The 23,154-nt window shown below is 43.8% G+C and overlaps 2 protein-coding genes and 1 long non-coding RNA gene across 4 annotated transcripts; 2 read left to right on the top strand and 1 right to left on the bottom strand.

The window, feature by feature from the left end:
* Window positions 1-436: 436 nt before the first annotated feature.
* Window positions 437-10,115, top strand: map1lc3a (microtubule-associated protein 1 light chain 3 alpha). Its single transcript, XM_035151526.2, has 4 exons — window positions 437-614; window positions 5,684-5,739; window positions 6,284-6,390; window positions 7,893-10,115. Exons 1-4 carry the CDS (start codon window positions 575-577, stop codon window positions 8,053-8,055), a joined length of 366 nt encoding a protein of 121 aa, XP_035007417.1. The 5' UTR covers window positions 437-574; the 3' UTR covers window positions 8,056-10,115.
* A 685-nt stretch (window positions 10,116-10,800) lies between these two features.
* On the bottom strand, window positions 10,801-14,674 carry eif6 (eukaryotic translation initiation factor 6). Of its 2 annotated transcripts, none has more exons than XM_035151524.2 (7): window positions 14,564-14,674; window positions 14,206-14,338; window positions 12,975-13,060; window positions 12,619-12,794; window positions 12,276-12,452; window positions 11,930-12,114; window positions 10,801-11,526 (listed from the first exon to the last, which is right to left on the bottom strand). In XM_035151524.2, the coding sequence occupies exons 2-7, from the start codon at window positions 14,310-14,312 to the stop codon at window positions 11,517-11,519; spliced, it is 741 nt and encodes a 246-aa protein (XP_035007415.1). In that variant the 5' UTR covers window positions 14,313-14,338; window positions 14,564-14,674; the 3' UTR covers window positions 10,801-11,516. The 2 variants fall into 2 exon arrangements, with proteins under 2 accessions (XP_035007415.1, XP_035007416.1); XM_035151525.2 differs by having other exon boundaries at window positions 14,498-14,644.
* A 1,984-nt stretch (window positions 14,675-16,658) lies between these two features.
* Window positions 16,659-22,676, top strand: LOC118105382. The gene is made up of 4 exons (XR_004695117.2): window positions 16,659-16,887; window positions 17,197-17,274; window positions 20,924-21,032; window positions 22,285-22,676. It is a non-coding gene; the product is annotated as an uncharacterized LOC118105382 (long non-coding RNA).
* The last annotated feature ends 478 nt before the right edge of the window (window positions 22,677-23,154 follow it).

Raw genomic sequence — 23,154 nt, 5'->3', positions numbered from 1 at the left:
CTTTTCTTGTGCATTGCGTGTCTGTTGTGTCTGTAGGTGAGCGTAAACTGTTATTAAGAGTTTATAAGAGTGTAAACTGTTATTAACCGTTTATAAGAGTGTAAACTGTTATTAACCGTTTATAAGAGTGTAAACTGTTAAGAGTTTATAAGAGTGTAAACTGTTATTAACCGTTTATAAGAGTGTAAACTGTTATTAAGAGTTTATAAGAGTGTAAACTGTTAAGAGTTTATAAGAGTGTAAACTGTTATTAACCGTTTATAAGAGTGTAAACTGTTATTAAGAGTTTATAAGAGTGTAAACTGTTATTAAGAGTTTATCAGAGTGTAAACTGTTATTAAGAGTTTATCAGAGTGTAAACTGTTATTAAGAGTTTATAACTGCAGAACTGCGAAATCAGTGAAACCTGGTGAACGTCCCCTTTAACTGCAGCGCATGACGTCACCGCTGGGTGGGCTCGCTTTGTTGGTCGGGAGCAGATTTCTCTTCAGACTCATCGGGGAATCGAACACTGTTCATCAGCAGCTGCTCCGGAACATTCACCGACCCACACCCGTGTCACCACCCGCCAGAGATGCCGTCCGACAGACCCTTCAAACAGAGGAGGACCTTCGGTAAGAAGTCACCGGGGCCGCGCTGTGTGTTTATCCGCCCGGAAGCGGCCGCTGAGCGGGGAGCCGAGCAGCTAGTCGGCCTGTTAGCCACCTAGCGTAGCTCCATGTTGTTTACATGTTGTTTACATGTTGTTTACATGTTGTTTACATGTCAGTTAGCAGACGGTGGCTGGTTGTTGGTCTGTCAGCCACCGGGACCGAGTTTAATGGATCAGATCCTCACTCACCAGCTGAATCAGCGTCTGGATGAGACATTTAAAGAAGGATCATGTATTCGGACAGAAAGTGACGCAGCTCTGGAGCAATAACGGACATTAATAACATTAATAACATTAATAACATTAAATAAACTAGTTTAATGTCCTCCGCGTCATGTTCAGTGTTTTTAACCAGTAGATTCTTCCATCTGACACGTTAGCATCAGCAGGCTGGATGCTAGCTCAGTTAGCCTGGCCTGCTTTGACACAACAAACTCAGGAGCCGGATTGGCCACGAAGCCAGTTCACAGTTCGAGTTCCCTCAGAAAAACAACATGTGCTGACACATTATCCCACAGCACGTGGTCCGTGATGTCTGTGGTGTCTGTGGTAATTTGACACCAAACCACCCTTATTCTGGTCAGAGGGAGGAGCCCAGACTGCTCATTGCATAATGGGACTATACAGAGACATATGGGACTATACGGAGACATATGGGACTATACGGAGACATATGAGACCATGCAGAGACATATGAGACCATACAGAGACATATGGGACTATACGGAGACATATGAGACCATACAGAGACATGTGCCAGACTGAGACATATGAGACCATGCAGAGACATATGAGACTATACAGAGACATATGGGACTATACAGAGACATATGAGACCATGCAGAGACATATGGGACTATACAGAGACATATGAGACTATACAGAGACATATGGGACTATGCAGAGACAATGAGACCATGCAGAGCATATGAGACCATACAGAGACATATGGAGACTATACGAGACATATGGGACTATACAGAGACATATGGGACTATACAGAGACATATGGGACTATACGGAGACATATGAGACTATACGGAGACATATGAGACTATACGGAGACACATGATACCATGCAGAGACACATGGGACCATGCAGAGACACATGGACCATGCAGAGACACATGGGACCATGCAGAGACATGGACCATGATACATGAGACCACAGGACATAGACTATCGAACATGGATCAATGGAACAGAGCACAGGGACTACAATGAGACCATACAGAGACATATGAGACTATACGGAGACATATGAGACTATACAGAGACACATGGACTATACAGAGACACATGGACTATACAGACATATGAGAGGACAGCCACAGAGACATGGACTATAGGAGACATATGAGACTATACGAGACATATGGACTATACAGAGACATATGGACTATACGGAGACATATGAGACTATACGGAGACATATGAGACTATACGGAGACACATGTACCATGAGACACATGGACCATGCAGAGACACATGGGACCATGCAGAGACACATGGACCATCCAGAGACATATGAGACTATACGGAGACATATGAGACTATACAGAGACATATGAGACTATATGGATACACATGGGACTATGCAGAGACACATGGGACTATGCAGAGACATGAGACCATACAGAGACACATGGGACCATACAGAGACACATGGGACTATACAGAGACACATGAGACCATACAGAGACACATGATACCATGCAGAGACACATGAGACTATACAGAGACATATGAGACTATACAGAGACACATGGGACTATACAGAGACATATGAGACCATACAGAGACACATGGGACTACAGAGACACATGGGACCATGCAGAGACACATGGGACTATACAGAGACACTTGAGACCATACAGAGACACATGATACCATACAGAGACACATGAGACTATACAGAGACATATGAGACCATACAGAGACATATGGGACTATACAGAGACACATGGGACTATACAGAGACACATGAGACCATACAGAGACACATGGGACTATACAGAGACACATGAGACCATACAGAGACACATGAGACTATACAGAGACACATGAGACCAGACAGAGACACATGAGACCATACAGAGACACATGAGACCATACAGAGACACATGAGACCATGCAGAGACACATGGGACCATGCAGAGACATATGAGACCATACAGAGACCATACAGAGACACATGGGACCATACAGAGACACATGGGACCATACAGAGACACATGGGACCATACAGAGACACATGGGACCATACAGAGACACATGGGACAGACACATGGGACCATACAGAGACATGAGACCATACAGAGACACATGGGACCATACAGAGACATGGGACAGACACATGGGACCATACAGAGACACATGGGACTATACAGAGACACATGAGACCATGCAGAGACACATGAGACCATACAGAGACACATGAGACCATACAGAGACACATGAGACCATACAGAGACACATGAGACCATACAGAGACACATGGGACTATACAGAGACACATGAGACCATACAGAGACACATGAGACCATACAGAGACACATGAGACCATACAGAGACACATGGGACCATACGGAGACACATGGGACCATACGGAGACACATGGGACCATACAGAGACATATGAGACCATACAGAGACACATGGGACTATACAGAGACACATGGGACCATACAGAGACACATGAGACCATACGGAGACACATGGGACTATACAGAGACACATGAGACCATACAGAGACACATGGGACATACAGAGACACATGGGACCATACAGAGACATATGGGACCATGCAGAGACACATGAGACCATACAGAGACACATGGGACTATACAGAGACATACGAGACCATACAGAGACACATGAGATCATGCAGAGACACTTGAGACCATGCAGGGACACATGGGACTATACAGAGACACATGAGACCATACAGAGACACATGGGACTATACAGAGACACATGGGACCATACAGAGACACATGGGACAGACACATAAGACTATACAGAGACACATGGGACCATGCAGAGACACATGGGACAGACACATGAGACCATACAGAGACACATGGGACAGACACATGAGACCATACAGAGACACATGGGACAGACACATGAGACCATACAGAGACACATGGGACCATGCAGAGACACATGAGACCATACAGAGACACATGAACCATACAGAGACACATGGACAGACACATGAGACCATACAGAGACACATGAGACAGACACATGAGACCATATAGAGACACATGGGACAGACACATGAGACCATACAGAGACACATGGGACCATGCAGAGACACATGAGACCATATAGAGACACATGAGACCATACAGAGACACATGGGACTATACAGAGACACATGGGACAGACACATGAGACCATACAGAGACACATGGGACCATGCAGAGACACATGAGACCATGCAGAGACACATGAGACCATATAGAGACACATGAGACCATACAGAGACACATGGGACTATACAGAGACACATGGGACAGACACAAGACTATACAGAGACACATGGGACCATGCAGAGACACATGAGACCATACAGAGACACATGGGACTATACAGAGACACATGAGACCATACAGAGACACATGGGACCATGCAGAGACACATGAGACCATACAGAGACACATGGGACTATACAGAGACACATGGGACAGACACATGGGACCTGTAGACTATCTGGTTATAACCTTGGTATAAAGTGAGTTGTGATCAGCTGTGAGTCACCAGCCTTGCTCACACATGACATGTTATGAAACTATAACCGACCTTGACTTTCTAACTAGTGGTGGTGTCCTCGTTAGTCACGCAGGTACAGAGGTAGTATTTATTCAACTAGGAGCTGCCGTCTAAGACACTCAGTATTTATTAGTTTTTTCTGGATTAAGAAGAATCTAAATCCTTCTACTTTAATAATAATAAAGTTGATTTATTTATTATGTATACTAATATATAACCTGTATTTAAGACTTTGTATGTTAGTGTTTTATTTTTTCTCTTAGATTTGGGTGTTTCAAATAAGCCGTTACTGGTTTTACCACATCCCACACATTTTCACATTTATGTGGTGTGAATTTAACTAAACTAGTTCCGTGGGGCCTCACGGACACTGGGCATGCATGTGTACACAAATAAGTGAATGATTAATATCTCGTCTCCTACTCATGTCAACAGCTGCACCGTTGTTAAAATACAGAATCTAACTTAACTACATCTGGAGCAGAATTTATATGAAACCAAATATCAAACCAAAACCCAGTAGTGTGGTCGTATCCTAATATTCTAGTAATAATTAAGTACAATTCCCACTGTGAGGAAAGAACACATCCTCAGACCTCCACAAAGAAACCATTCACACTGCGTCTCTGAGCTCGGAGCCCCGTCCCGGTTTCAAACACAGCTGTCTCTGTAGCCGGGCAGCAGGCAGCTTACAAAGGGAAGCGTGTGCTGCAGAGTTAAGTGGTAAAAACATCGCACCGAGCTCAAGCAGGTGCAGAAAACCCAGGATTACTGCAGCTGGAATTAAAAAGGAGACATTCACAAGTACACAAATTATATGCAAAGATGTGAAATACGTAAATTCAGACCACAAAGATCAAGATGTTCTCGTGAAGAGAATGAAAGGACACGAACAGAGAAGGGTCAGGAACACAAATTGGAAAGTCATCAAGATGCAAGTTAATCTGCGTGTTTATCGTACGTATTAGTGATTGATCACTGCATTCACACATCATCAGAAGAGGATGGAGGCAGTGGGTCAGAAGGATAAACAGCTCAGTGAGACGTGGACATTACACACAAGACATTTCTTTGAGCTGCAGGATCAGCCGTCATTAAAGAGTTGAGCGGTGTCTCCTCACAGAGAAACGTTGTGTTTATGTGAAGTGTTTCTCTGAGTTCGTGCTTCATTCGGATCTCAAGTCAAACGCAGACTGTTAGTAGATAGTAGCTGGTTATTTAAAAATGTGCTCTTCTGATTTGTTGTCCCCAGCTGACCGGTGCAAAGAGGTGCAGCAGATCCGTGAGCAGCACCCCAACAAGATCCCTGTAAGCTGCTGAGCACACACACAAACACAGCAGCACACGCCTGAGCTCAGATCAGCTTTGCTTCGCGTAAAGACTGGAAACACAGAGTTTTGTGTTAAATGTGTTTGTTGAGTTAAGACTCAACTTTTCACCAAGGAGCAAAATGAAAAATGAGCAGTTTCACGAAGGGCTAAGCCACAGACTGTAGATCAAGATGAACAACATGACAGCTGCCTAATGGGACCCCGCCTCCTCCATGTTCGCAGATGGGACATGGACCAAACAAAAGAATTGAATAAATGTTTGTCGCACCCTGTGAAGCCCGATGAGACAGATTGTGATGTGCGAATATTTGATTGATTACTTATTTGATGATATAAATACTGAGCTGAGATATTTTTCCTTCATCTGTGGACAGTGGGAGAAGGTGGAGATGCGTCGTCCATCTTGATTTACGGTCTATGGGCTGAGATGTGTTCACTTGTTTTTCCCTTCGAAAATTGTGTTTGTTCTACACACAACTGCACGTAGACGCCACTGAGTCACTGTTGTGCCGCCGCCGCAGGTCATCATCGAGAGGTACAAGGGAGAGAAGCAGTTACCTGTCCTGGACAAGACCAAGTTCCTGGTGCCCGACCACGTCAACATGAGCGAGCTGGTCAAGATCATCAGGTAAACACACACACACACACACACACACACACACACACACACACACACACACAGGTTAAAGTCACTGAGGTGTATGTTTGGTATGTGGTTTATATTTGGAGCTGCCTGTTTGAATGCATGTGTGTTGGAGGAGCTTTACATACGTGTGTGTGTGTGTGTGTGTGTGTGTGTGTGTGTGTGTGTGTGTGTGTGTGTGTGTGTGTCTTGCTGAGGCTGCAGCTGACGAGCACAGGGCTGACGGATTGAGACGTGCCGTACGCTCACTCACAGAACAAAGCAGTAAATAAAGGTTTTCCGTGGCCTGCAGCAGAATCACAGTGATACACGTGTCGGCTGGACGGAGCCATTGATCCTCATCAGACTCGAATGCTGACGAGGCAGAAATGTAAAGGCACTTGTCTTGGTGATGAGAATTGATCCTGTCAAAATGAATCCAGGGATGAGCCGGTCGGCAGGTTTCAGATCCCTCCTCAGATCTAAACAATGTTTGGAGCAGACGAGCAGCGACTACACGAGGCTGGAGGTGTAAAGTGAGGAGGGAGGAGACTGAGGAGGTGAAACATGGAGCGACAGCAGACAACTGACACATCTCTTTTACATTGTTCTAAAAAAACCTAACTTTAAACTGAGTTACAGGCTCGAGCTTCTCTCAGACCTGCACTGAACTCCTGTTAGTCTCCTGAAATGATCTGGAGGGGCACACACGTCTCGTACGGGAAAGAGAAAATGTCCAGGCACAGTTGTGGGGACATTTAACAGAGTTCATGTGTGTGGAGAATCAAACACTCACCTGCTGTGGATGAGAAACGTGGCTTTAGTTTCTTTCTTCATCCATAGAAACTTCTCAAACTCGTCCTGTAACAGAATCCACTTCTCCAGCTTCAGTTTGGTCCAGAAACCTTTTCCACACGTTGTCTCTCGGCTCACGTGTGTTGATTTGGACACTTTACTGCACCTGTCTGCTGCTCCTCCATTGGTCAGATTCTCCCTGTCTCAGCTCCCTCATTGGCCTTTGTTGTTTGGATCTGATTGGCTCCCAGACGTGTCCCCAACATCTGATGTCTCAGTGAAAACACACCAGGGCTGCGTTTCTATTTAAACGTTGGTGCGTCGAACACTGTCGTGATGTTCAAGCGTCGCATTCCCGTCGGTAAATCCCAGAGGTGGACGACATTAGTTTAAATACATGCGATCTTTAGACTGAAATATTTTCCTGTGGAGCTTTGAGAGAAGTTGACAGTAATGACAGCAAAGTCGCGTTTATTTATTTTGCACATTTCAAAACAGAAGTTGATCCAAATCCTCATGAATAAAAAAAGTGATGTGAGGAAAATCTAAATCAAGAGAAGAGAACGGACAAAAAGCAGTAACAGACAGAAGATAAATAACATGATGAGACTCATGATGAATGAATGAAGTAAAAGCTCTAACTAGAAAAATGATTTCCACTGTAACTTTCCTGTCTGTTATGTCATCCTCACCCCCCCCGTCTCCCCCTCCAGGCGTCGTCTGCAACTGAATCCGACGCAGGCCTTCTTCCTGCTGGTCAACCAGCACAGCATGGTGTCCGTGTCCACGCCCATCTCCGAGATCTACGAGCAGGAGCGGGACGAGGACGGCTTCCTCTACATGGTGTACGCCTCGCAGGAGACCTTCGGCTGCTAGGGAGGGAGAGACGGGCGGAGGGAGGGTGAGGCGTAGGGGAGGGAGAGCGGGAGGTTTTCGGGGGGTAGAGGGAGGGTAGATGATGGGGGCGGAAGCAAGAGAGGAACTAGAACCAACCACAAACTCCACGCTCCTCTCTGCTGTGTCACATCCCAGGCCCACGTAGCTTCACCCAGTCAGTCAGTAACCCTCCCCCTCTCTGTCGAGCACCTTTATCGTTTGGTCAGTAAACGCATCACGACTTATAAAAGCCAGAGGTCGTCGCCAGAGTCATAAATCAGTCTTTAATTTTCTCTCTGAGGTCTCTTATTTTGAAAGGGTGGGACAACCAAAGTTCCACTAAAGCTCGATTGATTGATTGATTGATTCTTAAAGTTATTCATGAGCAGTGGAGTCTAAAAGTCTGAGACTCTGAGGTGGTGTCGGACGAACACAACTCGTCATCGCTCAGGATCAGATCTGACGCTCGGCCGAGTGAAGTCACTAATGTTCAGAAGGTCGATTTAAATATATCGTGACTGTTTCACGTTTCTCACTTCTTTAACTCACACCTTAGATTTTTTTAATTAGCGTCTTTAGTTTGAAATATTAGCTGTAGTTTAGTTTGTGTTTCATAACGATGTCCGAGTTTGTTTGAATCGTACATTTACCGTCAGCCTGAAGATCGACTCGCCGACTCGCTCCTGGCTACCGAGTAGCTGACAATCGGGCTGAAACGTAACTTTAATCCTGGCGACGTCGTTCATATCGACAGTAATTTTACATGTGCAATATTTGTCCCATAACGCCCCCTGTGGGTTTGAACAACACATGACAGCAGCGCCCCACTTCACTGTAAAGCTTTTCGCTCCGCAAGCACAAATACACCAGAGGACAGAGATAGATTTAAAGAGCGACGCTCACTCGTCACGGCTGCCTCACGTGTCCTGTGTCCCTTATGTCCTCAGAAGCTAACACTACACATCTGCAAGACGCAGTACACACATGGACAGTAGGGGCAGTGTAGAGGCAGCATGTGACCTGTGCAGTTCGTAGTGTGCGTTTAGTTCTGGACGAGCAGAAACTGAGACGTTTGGAAAAGATGACGTAGACACTCACAACCTCTTACCTTCCAGAAGAAAAGTAGAACACAACATGGAGAATCACTGACAAGTGTTTCAAATGAAAGCTTGAGGGACGCGCTTCTCTCATCCAACAGTCGTTAAGTTAAACACTCGCCTTCCACGCTTGGTTTGTTTCGAGTAGTAGAAATATCGAGTGAAAATACACAAGTGAGAGATTTGTGATCTGGCCTGGGACGGACTGGGACGTGACGTTTTCGTTCTGACGCTGTGTTTCTGCTTCAGCATCAATAAAATGATGCCGTGTTGTATAATGAGAAAAGCTGCGGCGGCCTGAGCCGAACGCCGGAACGTAACCAGACCCCGGTGAAGCTGAGGTGAACCGAGGCGCTGGTTCAATATCATTTCTCCGCTGCGGGGGGGCGGGGGGGTGGTGGCGGTGCCTCCTCTGGGCCTCGTGTTACGGAGCTTGTAAGATTGCTGCGTGTGTCATGGTAGCATAGAGTTGAGCATTAGACATAATACAATGTATTTAATGTAGGAAACGAATGAGCTTCTTTTGCACATAAATTAATACGAATATAAGAGTTGGCGTAGAGTTTTTCTGTTTTTCAGATTTACTGTATAAGAATGATTCTTCTTTTTGTATCTTCTCTGTATCTGTTCGTCTGTCGCCTTCGTTCATTTAGACAAAAACAGGTTATGACGCACTACAAACACTGCATGTTCAGTTTTTATAATGTATATTGATTTTATGCTATAAATATAAATGTACTGTTTTATTTAGGACTCCTTTTTCGATGTTTCCCAAACCAAAAACTGAAAATAAATGTGTATGTTTAAAACAAACAAAAAGACTGTGTGCGTATAAACGATCATATAATCAATATATTAGTGTTTCCTTTAGGCTTTCTGACATGGAGGGTGTATATAGACTCATTGCTACAACCTTATTCAAAGCATTTGCCAGTAAACAATAATAAAAAAGTTGCCTTTAAAGTGTTTTCCTCGTGTTTTGTGCAGATGAACCTGTGTTGAACTTTCCTCTGAGCATCAGAGTCATGAGGTTATTAATATGTCATGTTCAGTGTGTGATGTCTGTCTTTCAGTGATTGGCTGTAATAAAACTACACCAGACCAACATGGAGCTCCCAGTCAGAAAGACAATATATATCTAACACAGTAAAGATTTCCATTTCCAGGACAATTGAGAATATTTCCAGAATATTTTGCCATTTTAATGAATTTTCAGGTTGTTGCCATAACTGGAACAGTTCTGAGTTTCCAGGTTGACTCTTAACGGTGCTTAAGGTTAAAAGTAAGGAAATTGATATTTAAAAATCTAAAATCTTTATCTGAAAACAAACCAGATAAAAGCTTTAAAACACAGTCACGTGAACAGCAGAGTTAAATATCAACAGTTAACTCATAGTAAACTTCTGTTCTCATCATCTACTTGCAGTTGCTCAACCAAGATGCTAATGGATTTACCTGCAGGTCATCCCCCCCCCCCAGTAATTGTTTTAGTCCATAAACTATTAGTATTGAAAAAAAACTTCCTATTGTCCAATTTTACATCTTCAAATAAGTTGTTTAGAAAAATTTGAAAGTCAAATGTTTCAGTTTCAGCTTTAACTCGTTCTGAATTCCCTGCATCCCCCCCCCCCGAAGAAAAACCAACAGATTAAAAGAAGGTGATTTTATTTTATTTGACAAAGACAGATGAGACATTTTGTGAGGAAGCTTATTATTCACTCGGTTAATAACGTCTTTAATTCACGTCTTTAGTTTATATTCTTACAGTTTCATCGAGAGAAGCGACAGGAAACGTTGATGACAGTTTTAAGGAGCGCGTGTCGCTTGTGTGTGGAGGGCGAGGAAACGAAAAACAAAAGCAACAACAGTGACAACAGGCACGAGCCAGCAGGGGGCGCCCTCGCTGCACCAACTGAAGCAGTTGTGATTCTGTGGAGGAAACGGACTCTGCTCCCGACACATTTCACCACAGACAATTTATTAGATTTTATTTGAGCCTTCATCACTTCTGGAGTCATTTCAACCTGGTTAAAAATATTCACGTCGTAGACACAGAGGCTGAGATCTGATTCCTCAACGTGTGGAAAGGTTTCCTCACGGCCGCCTCTGAGGAAAACGACCACCGCTGATGAGCGAGTGCGGCCGACTTCCCTTTAAACTTATTTTACTCGGGTGATTTCGTTGCAGAAAGATGATTTTTTTTTTTTTTAAACGACGACGGTCTCAGTGAAGATTGAAAATGATGTCATACAGCTGCAGGGGACGCTGGGACGTCTGAACGAGTCCAGCAGGCGGACGCGTCGGACGCGAGACCAGGCCAATCGCAGCACAGCTCCTCCACGGCAGGAAACGGCGACAGATGGCTTAGGCCATGCTGATGGGAGAGAGAACAGGAGGTTTGTTTAACGTCTCTTTGTTACGGTAACAAAAATACAACAACGCTGCTTCTTCTGTGGAAACATGAAGCTGCAGGTTTCATCACAGCTTCATCAGAGCTGCTTTCGGACGTCAGGACAGTTCCTCCAATTTAAACTCGTGAGAAAACACATGCCTGAGTCAGTATCTCCGTGTGTGTGTGTGTGTGTGTGTGTGTGTGTGTGTGTGTCATGACTGAGTCCGTCTGTGTCAACAATAAAAAAGTGGGTCAGATCTGAGCTGTTTTAAATAAATGCTCAGACTTGATGTGATTAAACATGTGACTTGTTAAGTTTGATGTTGACATCTGAATGTTTTGGAAGTGAATATAAAGTAAAACTGAGCGTGGAGGCGTGACTCACCTGTCGATGAGCGAGTCCCTCATGCTGGTGGCGATGGCGGAGGGTTGTGCCGAGTCGCTGAGTCGGAACACGCTCTCGATGACGGACAGCTCTGTGCTGGTGGTGTCCAGGCCGCAGAACGCGCACCAGTCGTTGACCACCATCCCCGCGGCGATCACCTCGCTGCCCCGGTTCACCGTGCCGGCCTGAACAGGAAATCAGCTTTACTCACGCATAAAGAATTTTGATGGTTTGTTTTAACCACGGGGGGCAGCGTCGCTCTCAAACAGGAAGTGTGTGTATGTGGTCGCTGTGAACTTGAAGCTAGCCAGTTAGCGGTTAGCTGTTGGGGTTGGCAGATACTCACCACCAGGGGAACTTGGAGCAGAGATGACAGCTCGTCCTGATCTTCTATCGTCGTCTTGGGGTGGACCAGGCCTCCCTGGTTACTGAAGGCACAGTAGGAGCCGACCAGGACCTGCTCGGCTACCGTCTGACGGAAAACCTCCACCTTCAGGGTGTCGGCGAGGATCTCCTCCGTCTCCTGAGCGGGAGAAGGAGACGCAACCAAGGTGATTAGTGGACAAACAGACATTCACAACTTTATCTTATTTACTTAGTTTATCCTCACGGCTCTTCGGAAAACCCCACGAAATAAAGAATAGAAAGACGAACGAATAAAAAGGCTGCGGTGCGTGTTTCAGTCTCACCCTGTCGAGGTCGGGGTGGACCAGCGCTACGTAGTCGTTGCAGGCGATGACGTTACCGAGGGCGGACAGCCGCTCCTCGACTCTCTGGATCTTCACGGCTTCCGGCAAACTGTTTCTGATGTGCTGCAGCTCCTGGTCCGTCGTGTTGCTCGGCACCAAAAGACCGTGACGGTTCCCTGATCACCGGACAAACCAAAACCGAGACGACAAAAAGTGAACAACGAACAAGTGTTTCGCAATGTGGACGATGTTGTAAAAGAAAACAAGAGTAAAGACAGGTAGATGAAAGAGGAAACAAACGTGTGTGTGTGTGTGTGTGTGTGTGTGTGCTTGTGTGTCTGCAGAGCATTACTCACCCACACACATTCTCCCGATGATGCGACAACCTGCGATGGAGGCGTGAACCACCGGGATGGTTTCTGACAGCTCTCCTTCAAACACACTGCGGACACACAAACCACGTCACCGTCAAACTGTCGTCTCTTCACCGAGCCGCAAGTCAACGCACCACGCGGCCCGGAGGTCGAGCCGTCGCCACGACGACTCCTCACCAACTGTTGTTCCTGGTGAATCATGTGACTGAGGCCGACTCACCTGAGTTAACCCAGTGATGACGTCAGAGGCTCAGGGTTGCCAGGTCTGATATTTCACCATGGAATTGAGCTACTTTTGAATTATCCGTCCACAGGTGGAGTTGACCTGTTTTACTGACTTCAAGATAAACAGCTGAGCTGGAACTTTTATTTCAGTACATTTGAGATATTTACACATAAAACACAAACTACACTGTTGTTATTCTCTGTTTCCAGCCTGGATGTGAAGAAGTCCCTGTTTCTATGATTTATGTATTTACTGTCGTCTTGTGAAATCACAACCAATCACAGGTTTTGTGTTGTGGCTCATCAGTGTAGATATTGTGAATAATCTATATATTAAAAGGTAAAGTGCTCAGAGTAAATACACAGACTACTAACACATTTATTATGAGTTTATGATTAAGTAATGCATTATTAACTGTATTGTATAAACTATGTGGAATCATACATTTGAGGACCCGGGTTGTTTGGAGCAGTGGATCTCAGATGGTTCCACAGCAAACTGCCGAGGGGGGGGTCCCAGGTTTCCCATTAAGATCATCATATATTCTGTGTTGTCATGGTGATCATAACCTTAATGCAGGTTTGATATATTTCTCAGACATTTCTCTTGTGTTCTTGTATCACATAATTAATAAGAAGTGTATAAAACCAGACTATGTCAAAGTATTTCACATACATGAGGGGGTTCCTGGAATATGTTCCATCTAGTGGGGGGTCCACAGCTCAGCATCTGGTTTAGAGTGTTATATTATATTATATAATATATATATATATTATGATATATTTACCAAGAGTGATGCTGTAGAACTTTAAAAGTGATTGCAGCTAAAAGTGTATTGGACTGTTTTGGTTTTGAAACGCAGACCTGGCAACCCTGAGTTCCTGCACTGATTGATTGATTGACTGACTGACTGATTGATTGATTGATTAAATTGATTGATTGATTAATTGACTGACTGATCAGATGATCTGAAGCAGACCCTCTCACCTGTAGAAGTTCTCGGAGCCTCCTATCGCCACCAGGCAGTAGGTGTTGGTGAGTTTGGCGAAGCAGCCGATCTCATTGTTCTTCTCGAACGAAGCTCTGACGGCCATGACGAACACGAGGCTTCACTGTGACGCTGGAAACACAAAGATCACGACGCTTAAAACAACTGAAGATGAAAGTGTTTGAAAACCAGCGTGAGACACGAGCTGCGGCTCCTCGCGCAGGACCCACGGGGACACGGGGACACGGGGACACGAGGAGCGAGCCGCGTCCCGTCCCAGCGACGCCTCACCGGGAGAAGTCCGAAGTGGAACGGGTCCGAAGGCTCCGGAGCTTCGGGGGAAACACGAGAACTCACCGGAGAAAGTTTCGCGGCCTCAAGAGCGTGGTGTCTCCCTGATACCGCACGTGTGCACTTCCGCTTCCGGCTGACGTAAGGAAGTGCGTCAGAAAACAGCGACAATTTAACGACAAAACTTTACGGTGAGATTTTACTGAAGCTTAAAATGAATTACAAACATTCCCATTAAACTCCACATCTGTTTTCATCTATATATAATATATCTTTAATTTAAATAAAGTAGTACTTAATGTATTTAAAGTTAAAATATCCTATAGATTAAATCTTCTTATCACATTCAAATATCTCTTTAAAACTCAGATTATGTTTTAATCTATAAAATGTTCTCTAATTTTATAGTAATCTAATATATATGTTTTTTGCGTGTAAAAAAATGTCTCATTCAAACTCCCCATCTGTTTTTATAACAATTAGAGTTTGAATTTTTTATAGATTAAAACAGTTTTAAAATATAAAATATATGAATTATATAAAATACAATACTAAATAAATTAAAATATCTCATTAGAACTCGGCTTATTTTTTAATCTTTAACTATAAAAAAACGAATATAACAGTGAAACACTGACCTGTAATTGTTCTTACACACGTTTATATGTTATTGTCTTAGACTCTATATAATATTAATGTATTATAATACATTATGTATCATTTTATTTATTATTTAAAAAAAATAGAGAAACATTTCATCATCACTAAATTCAGTGAAATCTTCTCCAGTGAAAAAAAAACTTTATTAGAAAACCATGATCACACTGATCCTCGCTGTCGTTCAACAACTTTATTAAAACATCTGCACGTCTGTCACAAGCAACTAAATAAAATAATACTTTATTAATTAAAGTGGGAAAAAGTAGCAACTACAACTGTCATGGTTAAATAACGTGATAATAGAATCATAAACAGTTCAACGCGATCTTTTCCCCACATTCCATTTCTGGAACAAGGTTCTATGGACTGATGAGCCAAAAACATGAGATTAGTTTTAAATGAAGACGGTTGGAGGAATAAGATCGAGTGATATTCTAGTTTTTATTTCAAAGTGCTGAATCAAAATAACACTTTTCATAATAACGTTTTCTGACAAGTGAAGAAAATAAGAGAAACAATAAAAACAAGAAGTTAAAATACAAGAAGAGAATCCCAATAACAATAAGACACTCAAATAAAAATATGAACAACTCAGCTGATGATCTGATGATATCCCTGCTGTGCTCAGTGTGTGTGTGTGTGTGTGTGTGTGTGTGTGTGTGTGTGTGTGTGTGTGTGTGTGTGTGTGTGTGTGTGTGTGTGTGTGACTGTGTGTTTGTGCTCAGTGTGTGTGTGAATCTCCTCCTCATAATAAACCTGCATAGCAACAGGAGCTGTCTCCTTCCTCCTCCTCTTCTGTCCTCGTGCAGCTCAGCTCTCTCAGCCAATCACGTCGCCCGCTCGGCGTGACGTCTTGTTTGTTGTCGCCTCCATTAGCTCGCCACCTGTGTGACGTCACTGCCGCAGGGGGCAGAGGAGGAGACAAAGAGTGGGCGTAGTGCTTAAAGCCAGATGTATCACTCTGACTTATATTTCTCTGCCTCGCATTCAGTGTCCATGTTTCATCAATAATAATAATAATAATCATGATATCAATACTATTAATAATTAATTTACTGATATTACCGAACTACACATCCCATAATACACTGCGAGTGATCTTTTGTTAACGACTTCCATCTGCCTCTTAAATTGAACCTTGTCCTTAATAGCGTTTTGCAACCATTTTGGTTTGTGTCGTGTGTGTTTGTATATAGTGTATATCAATGCTGTATTGTGTTATTGCTGCTGCTACTCCTCAGTGGTGATGGAACCTCACAGAACATTGAACTGCAGCAGGTTCATAATTCTTCCTGGAAACATCTCCTGTGTCGTTTTCTCTGTTTGCATGGGCTGTGGCTTTCTGCAGCGTCATCAAATTGAAGCAGTTGCTTTCTTAACTTGAACATGTTTTTTCTATTTGCACGCGTTTTCTTAAACAGCAGCTCCACCAATCAGGGACGCCGCTCCTACACCCGAGGATTGTGGGTAGTGCAGGAGTTTTCCTTGAAATGAGAAAACAAAACTTTTTCTTTGAAGGCAGGTGATATCAGACTTCTACCTCGGATGGTTAAAAAGTTATGGCTGGTAATTCAGATCTATTCAGGGAATGAATGGGACTTCTACTACGTACATCGGTGTGTCTGGTAAAAGACTCAGAGTGAGACATCCTGTGGCTGGTGGACGATCTGTGGACGGGTCCTCTCTCCCTCACATTCTGCCTGGAAACAAAACAGCTGAGAGGAGATCAGGTGAGAGAGAGAGAGTGTGTGCGTGTGCGCGTGAGAGAGAGAGAGTGTGTGCGTGGGTACGTGTGAGAGAGAGAGTGTGTGTGTGCGTGTGCGTGTGAGAGAGAGAGTGTATGTGTGTGTGTGTGTGAGTGTGAGAGAGAGTGTATGTGTGTGTGTCTCTGTTCCTGTGAGAAAGTGTTTGTGTGCGTGTGTGTGGGCGGAGCTCTCACTGCTGTAAACATGTCACACACTCTGAAAACCTTTAGGTCCACACACACACACACACACTTACACACATTTACACACATGTTGCATGTTGTGTTTGTGCAGTTTGACCTGAAAACACCTGGAAACATCTGGAAACATCTGGAGCGTTTCAACCAGAGGGTCTGAGGTTTAGAGAAAAAGGTGATATCACATTAAATTAATCAATATTAATACAACAATACAGTCATAATATTACTTTCTTCTCATCCTACTCTATTATGATGTATGAGTATTAGAAACGTTTTAGGGGGGGGGGGGGCTGAGGTAATAGGATAATAAAGTCATTACCAAATTTTAGTCACAATATTGGAAGAATAAAGTCATATTACGAAACGTTTTATTACGAGAGCAAAGAAATATTATTACAAGCAGTTTTTATATTGCAAGAAAATGTGTTGCTAGAATAAAGTAATTATGTTACAAGAATGAATTTGTTACATTGTACATTTTTTTAATGGATTATTTTCTCGATTAGTGAATTATTTATTTTGTCTGCGTCATGTCAAACTAATACTGATAAAAACAACATGAATACGTTCACGTTATAATTTACCAAACCTTAAAATGCCTGGTTCTGTTTCCTCTCAGATTTAAGAAGCTGAATCCAGCACACGTCTCTGTGATAATCGGTCATTAGCTGATCAAGTGAACGGCTGTGGCAGACGCCTGGTTCACCGCTCAACACGGAGGATTAAAGCTTCAGTCAGTCACTGGGCTGGAATGAATCTGCTGGTGTGAGCTGGTTTACCTGAAGGATCTCCCAGTGGGTGAACTCCATTCATGTCACAGACTTTCATTTACTGGAGGAGAAGGAAACAAAACACAACGTTTAATAGAAACTTCTCCTTCCATGAATTCATGTAGCCCGTCGTGAGCAGGGTTGCCCCAGGAATCAAACTACCAACCCTTAAAGTGTCAGGTCACGACAGAGAACAAACAGAGCTGATTTCAGACCAGCGCTGAAGTCCGAGAGAACACAGTCACTGTCTGAGTCAGCTGCTCTGGACATTTTCTGGAACTTTCTTGAAAACTATTTTTCAGACTTCATGTCTGCGTGGTTTTTGTTTGTAATATGTTACTTCACCACTAGATGTCACTAATTATCTTGCGTGACATCTTTAGGTTTCGTAGACAAGTGGACTTTTACGTTCACATGTTCGATACCTGAACATGTGAATGACTCCTTCACGCTGAACCTTTCATGACAAGGATTATAACGGAGACGCAGGTTTTGGCTCCGCCTCTTTTCTGAATGTCCCCCACACACTGACGATCAACCTCCCAGATGAGAAACACAAAGTCCAGAAAATGTCCAGGCACAATATTCTGGACATCGTCCGGAGGTCCTGTGTGAAAACAGCGATGGTTGAGCTGACGCCTGCAGCTGTGGGTCGCGTGAGGCTGTGGAGTCGGGTTGAGAAAACAGATTCACTTGGTTTCCAGGCGAAAAGAGCGAGAGCGGTGACGGAGATAAGGAGGCGCTGGAGTCACAACAGAACAGGAGCTGACAGAAGCAGCTATATTTAGCTCGGCTCTCTCTCCGACAGCTGTGGAGAGGAAGTGAGGCGACTGGATTCTGATGGAGAGGCTCTGAAGTTCATGAATGAAGGATGTGGAGATCGACAACAATAAAATACACGTTATATAGAAAAACAATAAAAGATGGCAGATTTATTTAAAGTGCTCATAAAGCGTTTTTAGTCTTTGTCATTTTGCCGCTGCTCTGTTCATCACTTTAATAACACGTGATTGTCACCTTCAGATGACATCATCTCATTTAGACTTCAGTGTTTGAACTTCATCATCAAAATACTTCGTCAACATCTCGTCCGAGGAGGAAGAGATTTGGACGTTGTTAGTAAATTCCTGGAACCTGAGCTGCTTCATCGCCGCCGTGGCCATGTTTTTATGTCCGCGCGGCAGACGCTCCCTCTCTGATGTTATATTTCAGAGCGAAGCGGAGGTGAATCCCATAATCAACTTTTATGTGAACGTTATCACAAGTTATTCCCTCGCAGACAAACTGAGGCTTCAGCCGTCACACGTTTCACAGGCAGCTGATTTCTCATTTTAAAGACGCTCCTGGATTTACTGCAGCTCGTCGACACTTTGCCTCCATTCGTCACCGAGCTGAGTAAAACCTGCTTCTCGTGAAAATACTCAGCAGCTTTTTGTTTCTGTGGAGAAACATCGAGCTTCATCGAGGAAATGAGTGTAGAAGTGAAGCCAATATGGCAGGGCCTGAAACCTGTATTCTGTGGAATGACCAGCAGAGGGCGACTCCACTTGATGCAACATTTTACTTTCTATAGAAGTCTACGAGAAAAAACGAGGCGTCTTACGAGAATAAAAATAAAGTGATGATATGAGGAAAAGAAGTTGCAATCTCAAGAGGAAAATAAGTCATAATGTTACGAGAATAAGATCGTAATTTGGCAAGAATAAGTCAAAGATGAAAGCTGCTATATTATTAGGAAAAAAAAGGCGTGATTTTACAAGAATAAAGATTAGATTTGTGAAACCTGCCGATGTCCGACATGGTTTTATCTGGGAACTGAACACATCACCACAACAACAGGATTCACTACATGAGAAGAACCAGTTTGAAACATCATGTTGAAAGTGTTTCTACAGAATGTGTGATGGAGATGAAGGAGCAGAGGAACTGAGGACTTCCTGATGGTAGAAGAGGTGAGGAGACATGTTGTTTATCAAGAAGTCTGGTTGTGATCATAGTCCTCGACCAGCTGACGCCATCAGGATCAGGATTTCCATATCAAGAATATACTTTATAATAAATTCAAGACACAGTCGATGATAAATAATCAATAGATGAATCCGCAGTTAGAATAAGTGGTTAGCCGCAGCCCTGTTGTGCCGCCGGGCGTCTTTCACCTTGGTCTTTCAATTTGTCTCGTGAACGACGACGTCTGACAACCGTCCCCGTCATGTGCAATTTCCCAGCATGCATTACCGCCGGCCCTGAAAGCTTTCACGGCTCGCACAGCGATCGTGTGAAGTGTGAAGCAGAGCGAGATGATCCCATCAGCGGCGTCCGCTAAACTGATTGTGCTGCGTTTGATTGGATTGGCGTCCTGGACGGATCACTCTGGACAGGATTAGAGATGTCCGAGCTGATAACAGGGGAGGCTGTGATCTCCCCCTCCTCCTCCTCCTCCCTCCTCCTCCTCCTCCCCCCTCCTCCTCCTCCTCCTCCTCCTCCTCCTCTTCCTCTCTATCTCCATCTCTCTTCCACTCCATCAAGATCTGTCTCTGCTCCCTCGCTCCGTTCTCCATCTCATTTCAGCTCCTGAAAGCTTCCTGTGTCTTTTTAAGATACAAGTCAATGAGACTGCACTGATTATTTGTCCTTTGACTTTTCCCCGTGTGGAGCTTTAAGGCTTATAGTCGCCGTAGTGACGCCGGCGTCATGGCGTCTTGTTGTGGCGTCAGGTCGTGAACCTCAGAATTGCTGCCGCTCATCTCAACGTGGACCCAAAGTGAAACCCTCTGGATCAATAAAGTATTTCTGATTCTGAGATAGTTACAACAGCACAACGTCAAGAGCGAGACAAGCTGGTGACGTAAGCAGGAAATCCTCCGTAGACCAAACGGCCTCCGAGGTCGACGCAGCCCGAGAATCAGGCAGATACGTGGCCCACCGACACGGAGAGGGAGAGTTCTGTAAACGCTGCTGGTTGTAGTTTGAAACCCGTTGGTTTGGGCTGTGCTTTGTGTTACGGTTCATAAACTAAACTACTGGACGCTGTGTCTGTGCCTGTGTGTTCAGCACCAGCTGTGACTTCCTGTGATGGGCGGAGAGCAGAGCTGCGAGGAGAAGACCGAGGAGAGAGAAGACGAGGATGAAAATCATCACGAGTCCGACGACGCCTCTGAAGGTTTGTCCTCACACCAGAGAGTAACTAAGTACTTTTACTCAGTTCTCAGTTACTCACCAGCACATTTCAGAGGGAATTAGTTTTTATTCCACTTCTACGTTTCACATCAAGACTTAACATAAAAAATATACAGAACGATAGGACAGTAAAAATATAATAAATGAATCTGCTTTCAGAAATGCACTGAAATCCTGACATGTTCCTCACATGTTCTTGACAAGTTCCTCACATGTTCCTCACATGTTCTCCAGGTTCTCTATGTGAGAACAAATGTCTGAGTCAGTGTCTCTGGACATGTTCTGGATCTTCTCCTGCAGCCTCCTGGTAAAATGTGTGTAACATGTCCTCGTGAGTCCATGTGAGGACACAGCAGGACAATGTGTGGAAGCTTCCCAGAGAGCGAGTGGACGTGTTGATGAGGTTTCTAACATAAAATAAATATAATTTATAATAAATATCTCAGGATGAAGAAGAGGAGCTGTACACGTAGAAGACGAAGACGTCCACCCCTCACAGGAATGGACCCGACATTTTCCTGCTGTTGTGAACGAGTCGGACCCAAACACGTTGAGTAGTAGAACGAGTACGATCGTGAGAAACGACGGAGGATCTCAGAAACATCTCCGAAATGAAAACACATTTATGTAGCACAGCTTTGCTTCTGGTTTTTTAACTTCTCACCATTGACTTGGTTATTTCTAATATTTTCACTCTCAGTTCTCACATTAAAACTCCAAAACAACATTTCATTCATTCATCCGATTCCAATGGAAAGTTTCAACATAAAATCACAAGATAATTTAATTAAACGTCAATAATTAAAGTGAAGCTTTAACACTCACTGATGTTTTGTACTATTTGAAGTAGATATCTAATACAAACCTCATCAATCAGACTCATTATAAACCGATGAAATATCCCACATCTCATCTTCACGTTGAATTAAACTCAGATCATAAACTCTGCGTTCCACAGATTAAAATGTTTCTTACACTTTGTCCTCGCTGGACGGCTTGTTGGAAAAGGGGGCGTGTTCCTACTGCAGTCCACTTTAGATGATGTGGAGCTCTGTGATTGGCTTATAGGCTGTAAGCTGGACCTTTACTTGTAATGGAGTATTTCTACATTACTGGTACTTTTACTTCAGTAAAGATCTGAGTAATCTGTGTACTTCTCCCACTGCAGCTCATATTCACTGATGTCAGACTATTGAACTGTCGCTGTATTTCAATAACGCTGCTTTCTTCCACAGGAGAGCTGCCCCAGTGCAGGATGGGAAACAGGAAGGTGGACGACATGTGTTTCATGATCTCCTGCACTAACTGGTACTGAACTGGTTCTGGTGCAGCAGCTCGACCACTGAAGAACGAGTCCCTTGTACAAGCTGTATTATGTGATTCTTTAAATAAAGTCCTGCAGCGTTGATGACGAGTTGGAAGAACAGACGATGGCTCCAGGTCCAAACACCTCCGGGGAAACAGATGAATCCACTTTTCTATTGTTTCTTTCCCTGAAACAAAGGTGTAACAGATGTGAGCTCTGCCGTATGAACTGTGTTTCTTCAGTAAAACTACTGGAACCAAAGAAGAGTGTATTAAATCACATATTCTATAAACTCACAGGAACAGCTCTGTAAAGATAGAACCATGTCCGTGTGTTTGTGTTCTTAGTTCCAGATTCACCCACATTTCTTTTTACCTGCATCTTTATGTCAAAAACAGGATTTTGAAAAGTGAAGGCAACCTGATGATAATTTCCCTGTGGATCTTAAATGAAACTACACAAAGCCCTTTTGTTATTTACTTAAAATACTGATTCAATGAACACTGATGATGCTCAGGACAAATCATTTCAGACACCCGTGTGCACGTGTGTCCACCCGTGTGCACGTGCGTCCTTGTGTAGGTGCAGGTCCAACAAACATCAGGCCGTCGCTCTGCAGTGACACCGGTTGTCAAACAGAACAATTCATCAAACAGACATAAAGAACAAATCATGTATTTAGCCTCAGTTTGAAAACATCAAAGCTTCCTGTGAAAGTGACATTAAACTGCGATGAAATGAAAATGCAGCTGCAGGCGTGAGTCCGGCCTCGTCACTGGACAGGTGGTTTCACACGATG

The sequence above is a fragment of the Hippoglossus stenolepis genome, chromosome 3 (assembly GCF_022539355.2).
Source record: "Hippoglossus stenolepis isolate QCI-W04-F060 chromosome 3, HSTE1.2, whole genome shotgun sequence".
NCBI classification, from domain to species: Eukaryota; Metazoa; Chordata; class Actinopteri; order Pleuronectiformes; family Pleuronectidae; genus Hippoglossus; species Hippoglossus stenolepis.
Note: the sequence above shows the minus strand (reverse complement) of the source record. Positions and strands in the feature narration are given on the sequence as shown.

Bases quoted from the DNA above. Each gene is read 5' to 3' on its own strand.
- map1lc3a (XM_035151526.2), top strand. From the start codon at position 575: ATGCCGTCCGACAGACCCTTCAAACAGAGGAGGACCTTCG. The intron at 615-5,683 runs GTAAGAAGTCAC...TGTTGTCCCCAG, and splicing joins CAAACAGAGGAGGACCTTCG to CTGACCGGTGCAAAGAGGTG. The intron at 6,391-7,892 runs GTAAACACACAC...CTCCCCCTCCAG, and splicing joins GAGCTGGTCAAGATCATCAG to GCGTCGTCTGCAACTGAATC.
- eif6 (XM_035151524.2), bottom strand. From the start codon at position 14,312: ATGGCCGTCAGAGCTTCGTTCGAGAAGAACAATGAGATCGGCTGCTTC. The intron at 12,795-12,974 runs GTGAGTAATGCT...TCCGGTGATCAG, and splicing joins CATCGGGAGAATGTGTGTGG to GGAACCGTCACGGTCTTTTG. The intron at 12,115-12,275 runs GTGAGTATCTGC...TTTCCTGTTCAG, and splicing joins TGCTCCAAGTTCCCCTGGTG to GCCGGCACGGTGAACCGGGG.